Source organism: Dama dama, chromosome 9 (genome assembly GCF_033118175.1).
Source record: "Dama dama isolate Ldn47 chromosome 9, ASM3311817v1, whole genome shotgun sequence".
Taxonomy (NCBI): Eukaryota; Metazoa; Chordata; class Mammalia; order Artiodactyla; family Cervidae; genus Dama; species Dama dama.
The window spans coordinates 15,763,593-15,778,243 of record NC_083689.1 but is presented as its reverse complement, the minus strand read 5'-3'; the positions used below and the strand labels follow the sequence as shown (position 1 = coordinate 15,778,243).

General features: G+C 44.7%; 1 protein-coding gene across 1 annotated transcript in view; it reads right to left on the bottom strand.

The window, feature by feature from the left end:
- CACNA1A (calcium voltage-gated channel subunit alpha1 A) overlaps positions 1 to 14,651 on the bottom strand; it is a 249,988-nt gene that overhangs the window by 187,753 nt on the left and 47,584 nt on the right. Inside the window, exon 3 of the mRNA XM_061150133.1 lies at positions 12,107 to 12,246. Coding sequence (XP_061006116.1) covers positions 12,107 to 12,246 — 140 coding nt within the window. The remainder of the gene's footprint in view (positions 1 to 12,106; positions 12,247 to 14,651) is intronic.

Here is a 14,651-nt window from a genome sequence, read left to right as displayed (position 1 = left end):
AATTTGCAAAAGATGTGATTCTGCTACACACTTTCCAGTTTCTTCTTTGAAAACATCCAGGCTACTTCCTACCAGTATAAACTCCCCAGTCTAGTTTATGAAGACCTCCTAGTCTGATGCCTTCTGTCTGTTAAATCTTATTAATATCCTATAATCTCTAGAATACCAACATGAAGCAAAAGAAACAGCACCAGCCATATTTTCATGCCCAGAGCAAGACTTAAGAATCTCAGGTTTCTTTCCTGCCTCTGTCCCTGATGCCAGAGTTTCATGTCCTAAAATTCTGTGGGTGGCCTCAAAATGTGCCTGGGAGCAGTGAAAACAAAACGACCCACAGCCTGTGTCCCTTCAGTACCACCTAAAAAACCTGACTTCTGAAATCAAAGCTTCTTCATAAGGCTGAAGGCACTCTTGGGAACAAAATATTCGATACTCATTTGTCATGTTGTCTCCAAAGAGATTTACACACAGGTGAATTACACACTTATAAAATGTACTCCAGGACTTCCCTGGTGGTACAGTCGATAAGAATCCACCTGCCAATGCAGGGGACACAGATTCAATCCCTGGTGTAGGAAGATCCCACAGGCTGCGGAGCAACTAAGCCTGAGCGTCAGAACTACGAAACCTGTGCTCTGGGGCCCAAGAGCTGCAACTCCTGAAGCCTGTGTGCAATCATCAATATGGAATAAGCACATATATAAAAAGAAAAAGGAAGAATATAACAATTGAATAGTGAGGTCAATTTTCCCTATCGTTCCATTTAGTGTTCTGCAACAAGAGAAGCCACTACAATGAGAAGCCCGCACACAACTAAAGAGCAACCCCCACTCACTAGAAAGCCCTTGCACAGCAAAAAAGACCCAGCCCAGCCAAAAGAAAGAAATAAATTTTTTGAAAAAGAAATGTACTCCAGCTGCCTGGTTCTGTGTAAAACCACACACAGTAAGCCTGAGAACACACCCTTGATCAGGCTCTTCCCCTTCTGCACAAATCTGTTCATACTTATACCACTTTATCGATGCAAGGTAGCTAACGAAGCTGATTTCAACAGAGTTTTAGTCCATTCAGAGCTATAACACAAAAGATATACCACAACTCCTGGAGTAGGACCACAACCAGCTGTAGGTATATTCCAGCCCCCAGTACATGCAACAGTTAATTAAGTTGACACTCCTACTGCCCTCCAAAACTGCATCATTTCATCTAGACCAGCCAACATGCTTGAGCATTCAGGTAGGGACTTCTCAACCTCTGGATCAGTTTATTTTTCAGTGAAACTTCCCTTAACAGTGGTAGGTCATAAGTCCCATTGATTGGTTCATTCATTCAGAAACACTTATTGAGCACTTATTGGAGAAGGAAATGGCAACCCACTCCAGTATTCTTGCCTGGAAAATCCCATGGACTGAGGATCCTGGTAGGCTACAGTCCATGGGGTCGCAAAGAATCGGACACGACTGAGTGACTTCACTTCACTATTGTGTGCCAGGCACTACTCGAGGCACTGGGGAATACAACCTTGAGCAGAAGAAATGAAATCCCTGCCTCGTGGTGTTTGACCTAGTGAAGAAGATGGGCAAAAAATAAATAGGTAGAGTACTCAACTGCTCAGAAAGTGCCAAGTATGTGGAAAAAAAATCAATAAATAAAAGAGGACAGAAAGCGTTGGGAATGTTAAAATTGTAAGTAAGGGGTCAGAGAACCCTGGAGTAAAGTCTTGAAGATGAGGAGATGGATAGAGCAGATATCTGGGGAAAGAGCATAGCAGGCAGAAGAACTGGAAGTGCAAAAGCCCTGAGTTTTCAAACTTGCCTGAAGGGTTCAAGGAACAGTAAGGACAGGAGCCTGGTGCAGCTGACGCCAAGTGAGTGAGAAGGAGACTAGGGAGTGATGAGGTTGCAAGGAGATGCAGGTAGGTCCTTGTGGGCCAGGCTGAGGACTTTGGCTTCTCTAGAGTGAACCACAGGTGGGATGGTTCACTCAGTGGAGAAGCCAAAGTAGAAAAGTGAGCAGAAAAGTGATTTGATCTAGTGTAGGTGTTAAAAGGATCCTTCTGGCTGCTTGTGTTGATAGACTGTGGGGAAGGAGGGCAGAAGCAGAGAGCCCTGGGCAGACACTGGATTGATTAACAATCCAGTCAAGAGATGATGACGGCTCAGCTCAGGGTGGTGAAATCAGAGGTGGAATAAGTACTGAATGTGTGTGAAAGTTGGAGCCTACAGAACTGGGGGCTTCCCTGGTGGCTCAGATGGTAAAGAATCTGCCTACAACGCAGCAGATTTGGGTTCAATCCTTGCGTCAAGAAGATCCCTTGCAGAAGGGAAAGGCAACCCATTCCAGTATTCTTACCTGAGAAATCCCATGGACAGAGGAGCATGGTGGGCTCCAGTCCATGGAGTCACAAAGAGTCAGACATGACTGCCGTGTCCAAGCCAGGAGGCGTCAAGATTGTTGGTCAGAGCTCCTGGAAGGACAGAGCTGCTGTTCACTGTCAGGGGAAGAGATGGAGGGACAATATTGGATGATCAGGAGCTTAGTTTTGGATGTCTTGCGTGTGAGATGCCTGTGAACTCCTCCTCCAAAGTGGGATTTTGAGAGAGGTCCAGGTTGGAGATGTAAGTTTGGGGAACATCAACATAGAAGGCATATGTATTTATTTATTTTAAAATACTTTAAAATTTGTATTTATTTGGATGTGCCAGATCTTAGTTGCAGCATGTGGGATCTACTTCCCTGACTAGGGATCGAACCCGAGCCCCTGGCATCGGGAGCACAGAGTCTTAGCCGCTGGACCACCAGTGACATCCCTAGAAGGAGTTATTTAAACTCTTAAAGTTGGATGAGATTGCCAAAGGGTTGAATATAACCAGAGAAGTCATGAAAATGGGTTCTTTGTTTTCCTTAAATGACCCCCCCTCGATTTCTTCTCCCCCCTCCCCAGTTCTCAGCTTCACCCTTCTACTACACAACCCCGCTGCAGGTGACAGCCTGTTGCCTCTGGATCAGGCCCAGGCTTTTGGAGAGAGGAGGGGCTGTCCAGCTTCTACAACCTCCGTCATAACACGGCATCGGCAGGTCCTGTATTTCCTTCCTGCATAAATCAAAGCACAGTGTCTTTTCAGCTGGCAGCCTCCACCTTGGCCCCAGGCACCCACTTGCTTCCCGTTTCCATTGAGATTTCCTCTGCCCGCCGGGTAGCTGCCTCCCTGCCTTGGTGAGAAGAGAGCAGTCATTAGCCCTGAAAACCATAGAAGCAGTGACCAGATGCCTCTTCAGAGGCCGGCTGGCATTTGTCACAGCAATTCAAGAGGACAAGACCTCTATCAGCCCCCAAACCTGCAGAGAGATAGATGGCAAGGTCTTCTCCAGCCACACAGGGAAAATGGCCAAGAAGCTCAGCACAGAACAACGTCAACTGGCCATCTGGTCTTCTCTCTATCCTGCCCCACCCCACGCGGGGGCAGAGGGGGAAAGGACACTTCTAGACAAGCCAGTGTGCTGGGCGCTGTCCCGGGTGCTGAAATCTCTAACCCATTAGGCGTCTGGCTATTACTCCTTCTGTTGATTTGGGATTCTCTGAAAGGAGATCCAAGACAAGGACTTTTGGGAGGCCACGGAATTACAAGAGAGTGAAGCAAAAAGTTGGTAAAGTGTGTACCAATGAATAGGTTTCATTGTGAGCAATTGGGATTCAATCCTGCTAAGACTCTTTAAGAGGCTGTAGAACAAACCTCTGAGTTTTCTCACTGAACAATGGGAAAGCGAGGGTATTTATACATCTGCATCCTTGCTCATTGGTTGAGGGCTGCTCCTGGCTGGTGTCCAATGTCTGTCATGTGGGCTGAACAAACTCCTATGATTCTGGAGAAGACTCTGCATCAGAGATGCAGAAAGATGAGAGTGCTGGAGGTGCAAAGAGGTGAGCTGCATAGGAACTGCCCACTACAGTTGTAGGTAAACCCAGAGGTGAGATGAACTAATAAAGAGTGGGGCATGTGCAGCAACAACCACACTCCACCAAAGGAATCTGTTTTAACTTTCCCTGCAGTTCACCAACTCCCATTTCCGAAGCACTCAAACAGCTTCGGGGTGCAGGCCACAGTATCTGTCACTTATTTTGCCTCCTCCATTCCCAGTGACTTAGGGTTAAAGAGTCTGCCTGCCAAGCAGGAAGTGCAGGTTCCATTCCTGAGCTGGGAAGATCCCCTGGAGGGGGAAATGATAACTCTTCCCAGTATTTCTGCCTGGGAAATCCCATGGACAGAGGAACCTGGCAGGCTACAGTCCATGGGGTCACAAAAGAGCTGGCTACAACTTAGGGACTAAACAACAGTCCCCTACCACAGCTCTAAGAGGTAGATACTCTCATTACTCATATTTTCCAGGTGAGAAACCCAAGGTTCAGAGAGATCAACTCACATTCTCAAGTTCATCAGTGGCAGAGAGTCAGTCCCCTGACTTTGAGGCCCAGGTCTTAGCTATGTAGACTATGCCAAATTCCCATTTTTGGAAACCTACGTTACCCATTTCTTTCCTGCCACCATGGAACCCAAGATGAGGGAGAAAATGAAGGACTGCCTGCTGACTTCCCTGAAAAACTTGACTTTCAGGAAAGTGGACTCAAGAAAAATGGATTCTGGATCCATATCTGCCTGAGTTCAAACCCTGGATGCACTATTTTGAGGTAGGTGAATTTGGGCAAGTTATTGATGTCCTTTGAGCCTCAGTTTCTTCATCTGTGAAATGGGGATAACAGTGGTACTTAACTCAGAGGGTTGTAAGAATTAACTGAGCGTATATATATATATACACATACAGTATATCATGTTATAACTGCTTTGTAAGTTTTAGAGTGTCGATATTGCCACTGTTCTTAATAACAAGTATTATGTTCATAAGGATACTGGGCTGAATATAGCTCTTTGTCTGAACTTAACTTGACCCAGGGATATCCTAGACTTAGGGATGTGTCCTAGCAGGGCAGCTGAGATCCTAATCTGCCATTTACTAACTGTGGGACCCTTTGTAAGTAGCTTGATCTCTCTGAGCCTCAAATTCACCTCTAAAGAAAGGTCTTGCGAAACTGAAAAGTGATAACAAACATGAAATTGTTAATATAGTGCGGGCACACAGTAAGTGCTCAATAAATGATGAGAATAAAAATCATGGAAGCCAGCATCATTATCATCACTGTTGCTCCAAGATGGACAAACAAGCTCCTGCTGCTAGGAAGTGAAGCGATTCTTGATGGAACACGGTTCAGCAAATATCATGACAACCAAATGCTCTGAACACTAAAAAGATCGATGCTCTCTCCACGACAAAACTCTCTGAATGATAAAAAGCATTTGTGCCACAGTAGGGAATCTTTCTGGTACCAGAAGTGACTGACTGATCCTCTGCTGGGGGGTGGGGTGGGGATTAATGCAAAGAGACATTAAAATGAAATGCTGCTGGCATTTATAGGAGCCATTAGTTGGTCTTGTGAGTCAGAAGGCTAGTTGTACTTTATTGTTGTTGTTTGGAATGCTGTTTTCATTTGCAGGCAATGCAGGAGAGGTTGAGGAACAACTACATGTGCTGTTCAATTAGTCAAAAAAGCAAGAGAACGTGAAAGGTGTGTGACTCTAGCCAAGTTACTTTGACCCTTCTGGTCTTCAGTTTCTTCAACTATTTAAGGAAAAAAATGGGAAATTGGAATCACTCTCTGAGGCTCCCTATTTCTCCAGAAAGGGATCACAGGCTGGGTATTTGGGGAAACGAGGGAAAGAGAAGGCAAAGCTCTGATGGCGGAATCCAAGGGGTGGCATTAGTTATCTATACCACCCCCACTGACCTCCAAACTGGGACGCCAAGACTCCTTGACATGAACATATCTTCTGATTTTAGAAGACTTCTGATTACCCACCATCTCAGTGTGACTTTGGGCAGATTACTTCTCCTCTCTGTGTCTTTACTCTCTGTGAGTAAAGGAAAGGGGTTGGACCCACCAGAGTCCACTGAGTCCTAACATTCAATGATGCTATGAAAACAAAGTCAACATCCTTTCCTGCTGGTCTCCAAGTACTTGAGTCTTTTCCTCACTTCTGACCTCAACACAAAACTGCCCAAAGCCTGGGGTGGTTCATAGGACCTTTCAGAAAGGAATCTTTGTTTTCTTATAGTCACAAAACATGAGAGCAGGTAAAGACCTACTCAACTGCCCCTTGTCTGCCTTAGCTGATGTCAGGGTATCTGTCACAGACTCCTGGACTGTTCCGACTATTTATATCAATGCAATGGTCCCCATCTCCTTAAATAGCTTGGTAAGTTTCCCAGGGGGCTTCTCAGGTGGCTCAGTGGTAAAGAATCCATCTGTCAATGCAGGAAACATGGGTTCAATCCATGGGTCATGAAGATCTCTTGGAGAAGCAAATGGCAACCTACTCTAGTATTTTTGCCTGGGAAACCCCATGGACAGAGAGGAGCCTGGTGGGGCTCAGTCCATGGGGTCACAAAAGAGTTGGACATGACTTAGTGACTAAATGGCAAAAACAGATTTTTCCAGAACACTCTGATTGTCATAAATGTTACCACCTTCCAGCTTGGCAAACATCTATTTTACTGATCACCTACTATATGTCAGGTACAGGGCTAAGCCCATGAATTAAAAAAAATAATCATCTTCGCTCCTACCCTGGCAGCATTTGCAGTCTCTTTTCTTAACATGCACAAGTGTATTATCTGATTTCTTCAATATATACATATATTTGAACATTACAGTAAGAACTCTGTTATCTCAGAAATATAGCCAAGCTTCTCAAATCTTCCTCTTACACATTTTCAGTTTAATGATCAAATTTCAAATACAAGGGAAGGATGCTATAAATAGCATTGATCAACTACAAAGTTAAAATGTCTCTGAGGCTTTGAGCCACACAGAGCACACAAAAATCCATGGGTAAGATCTTTTTCACCAAATGTCACACCAAAAGATGGCTAAAACCTAGGTAATCCGTGAAAAGTGAATGGTATTTTAATGCTGCAGATTGGTTTGAAATATGAAAACATGATGCTTTAATCAGAAAGTGCACATTCAAGTCATCTTTGTTTCAACGTCAAGTTAATACACTGGAGTCCCCTTCCCCCAAGAACACAAAATTAAGAGTTTATTGCATTTCCCCATCGCTGACATTACACAGAAGTCTAGGTGTGCAGGGACACTAAAATCATCTCTCTCTGTTCCCGGCTTATAACCCAAGAGGAGATTCAAAAGCCCCTTGGAATTTGAAGTAATAAAATTTGCACTGTGCCCGATTTGAAGGAGACAGAACCACCAGACAGTAAGAAAGAAGGGTTGATTACTGGAGAAGTAAGACAAAAGCAAGAGAAAGGAAGGAAGAAGACAGATAAAGAAGGAAAGGGGAGGGGGTTAAGAAATGAAGAGAATCCACAGCAGGGGCTCCTTGTAGCATTCAAATCAGGACCCCCCTGAGACTCTGATGAAAACTAAAGACCAGGAAAATACACACACACACACACACACACACACACAATTTTGGCATGAAATTTCAGATGGCTCATGGATCCCATTAACTCCAACTATGAGCTTGCATCCTTAGGACCAATTTGCCCCAGAGGAAGACTTTCTCCTTGAGAGGCTCATCAAATATCAGGGAACTGACAAAAAAAGATCACCTTGTTGGAACTCAGTAGTAGATCCAAACCTCCAGGCAGCAGACTGACCTATCAAACGGCCGCCTTTCAACGTGTATGTGTGTGTGTGTGTCTTAGTCGCTCAGTCACGTCTGACTCTTGGCGACCCCATGGACGGTAGCCTGCCAGGCTCCTCTGTCCATGGAATTCTCTACACGAGAATACTGGGGCAGGGTGCCATTCCCTTCTCCAGAGGATTTTCCCGACCCAGGGATTAAACCTGGGCATCCTGCATTGCAGGCAGTTTCCTTACTATGTGAACCGCCGAGGAAGCCCTGCCTTTCAACTTACTGATCCCTTATTGAGACTTACTATACGCTCAACAGTATACGAGCTTCCCTAGGTGTTTCAAGAACCATGTTACAGAAAACAGGGGTTTTGAAGGCTTCTTCCTGCCATCAAGGTCAAGCCAGCCTCTGGCAGCAGAAGTCAGCCCCCAGGGAGCATAAGCTGGTACAACCACTTGGCAGAGCAATTTGGCAGGATCTAGTGAAGCTGGGAATGCATAGAGCATACAACTCAGCAATTCCACTCCTGGGCACATGCCCTGGAGAAATGCACTCACAAGAACGAGGGGACAGCTTTGTTCAAAATAGCACAAAGCTGGAAACAACCCAAATGTATAAATACATGGAAGAGTGTTCATAGCACAGAATACCATGAAGCACTGAAAATGGATGAATGGGACCATTCCTGTCAAGCAGATTAACCTCATACTTCTTATATACTTATCTAATTAAACTGTAACATAAGTATCATATACTTCTTATATTCTTATATAAAAGCGTAAATACATAAATGGAATTGATAAGCATAAAATTCAGGAAAGTGCTTCTGGATGGAGAGAAAAGAATGGGGCCAGGAAAGGGAATGCAGGGACTTACACTGTATTAAAAAGGTTGCATTTTTAAGAAAAAAGTTATTATTGGAGTACAGTTGATTTACAACGCTGTGTTGGTTTCAGGTATAGCGCAAAGTGAATCAGCTTTGCATATACACATAGCAACTCTTTTTAGTTCCTTTTCCCGCATAGGTCATTACAGAGTATTGACTAGAGTTCTCTATGCTATACATAAAGGTTTTGCTTTTTTTGATCACCAATATGTTCGCTTTTATTGGTCGTATATTTTACTGCAACTTACTGTGCTTTCAAGGACAGTTGAAATATACTGTTTTCTTAGTCAAAAAGAACCTTCAGTGAAGTATGGATAAGACCTTTTTACTAGATCTTCCTAAAGTTATGGATTGAAGAAAAAAGAGAAAAGATAAAAGAAAATCAAATGATATATTGTTGAATCTGTGTAAAGGTTAATCTACTTGAACAAGTAGTCTTCGAATGGAATATCACATTCTTAATCTTGTAAAGGTTTCATTTTGATGGCAGTTTGCCCCCATCACCTCCCTGTCCTCGACCTCTTCCATTTTTCCCCTCAGCCACTCTGCTCCAGGCATGCTGGCCTCGCCACTGTTCATCAAACACAACAGACACAGTTCAACCTCCGGCCCTTTGCATTTGCTGCTCTCTCTGCCTGGCACTCTCCTCCTTCGGCCATCTTCATGGCTTATTCACTCACTTCCTCCAGGTTTTCATTCAAATACCACCTCCCCAATGCTAGTCTTCCCTGACTTCTAGCCCTCCTGCCCATAATGCATCCCATCCCTTCTCTGCTTTATTTTTTCTCTAAAAATATCTCATCAACATCTAACACACTAGATATTGTATTCATTCATGCATCTTGTCTTTCTTCACCACTAGAATGCCAGCACTACAAGAGGAGGGATTTTTGTCTGTTTTGACCACTGCTGTGTTCCAGAGCATATAGTAGTTGCCTAATAAATAGTCATTGAATGAACATTTGCATACACAGGCATTTGTTATATGATTCTCCACTTCTTTTAGAATTATTCTATTATACCTTTTTAGAAATGATTATTTCTATCATACTTTTTTTATAATACATTTTTAAACAACAACAAAATCAACCACTGAACTGTTGCACACACAAGTTTCCTAGGAAGCAAAGAGAAAAGTGCTCCACGCCATGATACGTCCAAGGAACCTTCCGAGGTCATGAGGCAAAGGACTGTGGACACAGCAAACCTCATAACAGACCGCTCAGATCTGAAAGCCTCTACCAAAATAGCCCAACCAACACAGCTCCTTCTGTGAGAAGCAACGTTGCTTCGAAACAACTGGTACATTTAAAACCTGAATTATGAGAGGCCAGCCAACACAGCGTGGACCCTAAGACCCATGACGTCTGCCAAGAGAGGAAGGACCTGGAGCAGCAACAGGGCCTACAGGAGAAGTAGAATCCCACAGAAGAGAACTTGGAGAAGGAAGTGGCAACCCACTCTAATTAGTATTCTTGCCTGGGAAATCCCATGGACAGAGCGGCCTGGCAGGCTACAGTCCATGGGGTCACAAAGAGTTGGACACAACTTAGCAACTAAACAACAGAAGAGAACTGTGACACCGTAAGGAGAGCTGTGATTCCCACACAGAAATGATCCCATCAGTTCAGTTCAGTCGCTCAGTCGTGTCCGACTCTTTGCGACCCCATGAACCGCAGCATGCCAGGCCTCCCTGTCCATCACCAACTCCTGGAGTTTACTCAAACTCATATGCATTGAGTCGGTGATGCCGTCCAGTCATCTCATCCTCTGTCGTCCCCTTCTCCTCCTGCCCTCAATCTTTCCCAGCATCAGGGTCTTTTCAAATGAGTCAGCTCTTCGCATGAGGTGGCCAAAGTATTGGAGTTTCAGCTTTAGCATCAGTCCTTCCAATGAACACCCAGGACTGATCTCCTTTAGGATGGACTGGTTGGATCTCCTTGCAGTCCAAGGGACTCTCAAGAGTCTTCTCCAACACCACAGTTCAAAAGCATCAATTCTTCGGCACTCAGCTTTCTTTACAGTCCAACTCTCACATCCATACATGACCACTGGAAAAACCATAGCCTTGACCAGACAGACCTTTGTTGGCAAAGTAATGTCTCTGCTTTTTAATATGCTGTCTAGGTTGGTCATAACTTTCTTTCTAAGGAATAAGCGTCTTTTAACTTCATGACTGCAATCACCATCTGCAGTGATTTTTGGAGCCCCACCAAAAAAATGATCCCATAGAGGATTATAATCCCATAGAGGAACACTGGGCTCTTGTAGAGGAGAACTATGAGGAATGTCTCCCAGTGAATAGGGCTCTTGGCAGAGAAGAAATAGACTTAGCTCGGAGGGGAGGAGTAGGTAAGCAAAGGAATCCGAAATCATCACAAAATGGTAAAGCCTGTGCTAGGACTGGATAAAGGGCTTTGGGGTCAGTAATGGAGATAGGCTGACTATCCACCAAATCCATTTCCATTTCCTTCTAAGCACAGTGGGCTGTTTCCCAGCTTCCCTGAGCCATGTGTGGGCATGTGCCTGAATTCGAGCAGAAGTCTGTATGAGTGAAAGAGGTTATGAGCCAGGTTCCAGCCAGGACTCTACAACCGCCTCCCTGCCCCAAGCATCACCATCCACGTTCATGTCTGTTCCATGATTTCCTGTAGACAAGCAGACCCAATCTGTGAGTCAACAATAGGGAACCACAGTATATATTGAGGGCCTGCGTCCCTCAGTCACTGTGCAGAGGAGAGAAGCCTGCCAATGAGAAACAACTGCTTTGACCTTTCAACGAGCAAGAAATAAAACTTCTGTTGTGTTTAAGTCATTACCTAGTTTTGGATTTTGTTGTTGCTGTTACAGCAGCTACAGTTACCTTATACAGGGTGGACAGTGTATACACCTTCACCTTTTACCTTTTACCTCTGGTTCATTGTATCAGATCTGAAACCTCCTCAGAGGCACTGATTGCACCTTACTTCAGTTGGTTTTCTCCATAGTCCCACCACAATCTCTCGCACCCTGAAGTCCTCAAAAAGCATTTACCAATTTAAAAAAAAGGCAAGGTATTCCCCCAAGCAAAGCAAAAGGACCACGTGCACACAATAGTCACAAACTTGAGTTCCGGAATGACATCATCTCAGGTTCAAATCCCAGCTCCATCACCTACTAGCTGGGTGATTGCAAGCAAGTTCCTTCTATGCTTCAGATTCTTCAGCGCTCACATGGGAATATTAATGTTTCCTAATTCATTGGATTGTTGTGAGGATTAAATGAGAGAATGCACGCAAAGCACTTTGGAAGCAGTCAATTCTAATAAGCTCTTATTCTAATTGTAACAGAAAGCATCTGCTGTGATCTACAGCCGAGATGAGGAGTGAGGGGGGGTTGAGTAAGAAGGCAGAAGCACAGTGAAGAACACGGGGGCTCAGCATTTCTGAGCCCAGCCTGGATGACACCGATCCTTATGTTTCCAGAGTTCTCATCATTCAAGACAATTCTGAGAAACACAGAACAGGCCACTCACCCTGTTAGCACCACCACGAAGTCCATCACATTCCAGCCATTCCTCAAGTAAGAGCCTTTATGGAAGGCAAATCCAAGGGCGATGATTTTAATTCCAGCCTCGAAACAAAAAATTCCAATGAAGTATGGTTCTGTGTCATCCTGGAAGGGGGAGAAGGTAAGATTAGTGTCTTTGGCTGGGCAGAGGGCGGCATGAACAGGGAACCACCCACTCAGAATCTCTACCCACTTCCCCTCACCTCTCCAGACTTTCCAGCCCTCACTGCACCTCACTGAATCCTGCCTGGATTAACCTTGTCCAAAGGCTTCTGCGAGAAAAACAGAAGCATGGAGAAGACGACTCCTTTCCATTTGGCCAACTTTACACACTACTTAGGCAGCCATGTGTGACTATTTAAGTTGAAATGAAGGGATTTCCTGGTGGTCCAGTGGTTGGGAAACTGCCTGCCAATGCAGGGGACATGGGTTCGATCCTTGATTGGGGAAGATCTCCTATGCTGTGGGGCAACTAAGCCTGAATGCCACAACTATGATGCCTATGCACCTAGAGCCTTGCTCTACAACAAGAGAAGCCTCTGTAATGAAAAGTCTGCACCGCAGTGAAGAGTAGCCCCCATTCACTGCCACTAGAGAAAGCTCACGCAGAGCAACGAGGACCCAGCACAGCCAAGAATAATAAACATATAATAAAAAAAGAAATGTAAGTGAAATAAAACGAAAGACTCAGTTCTGCTGTCACACTAGTCCCATTTCCGGTGGCTAAAACATTGGACAGTGCAGATGTCAGATATTTCCATCACTGTAGAAAGTTCCACAAGCAAGCGTTAGTTGAGAATGTTTACTTGTCATATACATCATCCAGGACCCTGGGGTTGGTCCCTGTGCACTGACCTCACCTCCAAGCCCCCAAATCTGACAGTTGTGATGATTCTAAGCTGGTACGCACCAGTACAGCAGTTCAGGTTGAGAAAATACTGGAATGAATACTTCTGCACTGGCTGGTAAATGGCTAATGTTCCAGCTCCCCGCCAGCTGGGGTCTGGATGAGTGAAAGAGGTTATGAGCCAGGTTCCAGCCTGACACTCTGGCTTCCAGCTGACACTCTGTAGTATGAATGCTTGGAATTAAGCTATAAGCTTTGTTCCATCAGAGCCCTCCACTGCTGCCTCCCTCATCTGTTAATGACAATGCTTCTCAAGCTTCAGTCATTTTCATTCTGCTTCCGTGAGCTTTCCTATGCCAGCTCACCATCGCTACTACTATTTGCTTGCTATTCTTTCAACAAAATCTTTTTACTTAGCCTGATCTTAAGCAAAAACAAACAAAAAAGTTTTAGATCATTGTTTTTCGGGACTAGTTATCTATTCTTAGGAAACACATTATAATACATAACTGCATACGTGTGCTGGGTTGTGTCTGACTCTTTGTGACCCCATGGACTGTAACCCACCAGGCTCCTCTGTCCATGAGATTTCCCAGGCAAGAATACTGGTGTGGGTTGCCATTTCCTACTCCAGGGGATCTTCCCCACCCAGGGATCAAACCCGCATCTCCTGCACTGGCAGGCAGGTTCTTCTGCTGCACCACTTTGGAAGCCCAAAACATAGCTATTAACATGTAAAAGCCTTGAGATCATCAATATTATGTGGATTAGGAAGGAGTGACTTCTAACATCTCTCTCTCCCTACACTTGAGTTTTGAAAGCTGGCTTTGAAATGGTGATGGGAAGGAGCGAGGTCTCCTTCTTGGGATTGTCAGAATGCCAGGAGGCAAACCAGGTGGCTGGGGGATGGCTTGGGGCATCGAGAGAACTTAGTGCTAGCTGACAGCTCTGCAGAGTTCCACTAGATCATCAACTGGATTGTGACTCCAGAGCTGATATTCACGTATAGTAAACCTGGGGAAAAGAGAAACCAGCTAAATGATACCCTAAGCAAGCAACCAGGCAAAAGTCAGAATGTAGGACCTTCCTTAGGGCAACTGGACTGGTTTCTGCAGAGTCAGTGGCAGGAGGGAAGATAACTGCCTCAGAGTAAAAGCCTTAACATCAAATCTAGACCATGTATGGATCTTGGTTCAAACAAAACAACCTGTAAGATGCTATTTCTGAAGGAATCGTGGATATTTGATTACTGGCTGGGATTTGATGATTCCCAGGAACCACTGGTGGTTGGATGTCAACGTGTCACTGGGGTGATGTGAGAAAGCACCTTTTTTGGCCACTCTGTGTGCCTTGTGGGATCTTAGTTCTTCAACCAGGGTTTGAACCCAGGTCACGGCATTGAGAGAACCAGGCCCTAACTACTGGACCACTAGGGAAGTCCCAGAAAGTGCCCATATTTTGAGCAATGTGGACTTAAGTATATGGCAGTGAATTGATGTATTGCCTGGGATTTGCCTTAACATACTTTGGCCAAGAAAAACAAACAAAGGAAATAAAAAACGAAAGGAAACATGAAGTGAGGCAAAATCTTGATATTTGTTGTCTTTGGATGATGAGTTCATGAGGGGTTCATGGTACTGTTCTCTGTGTATTTATGTATGGC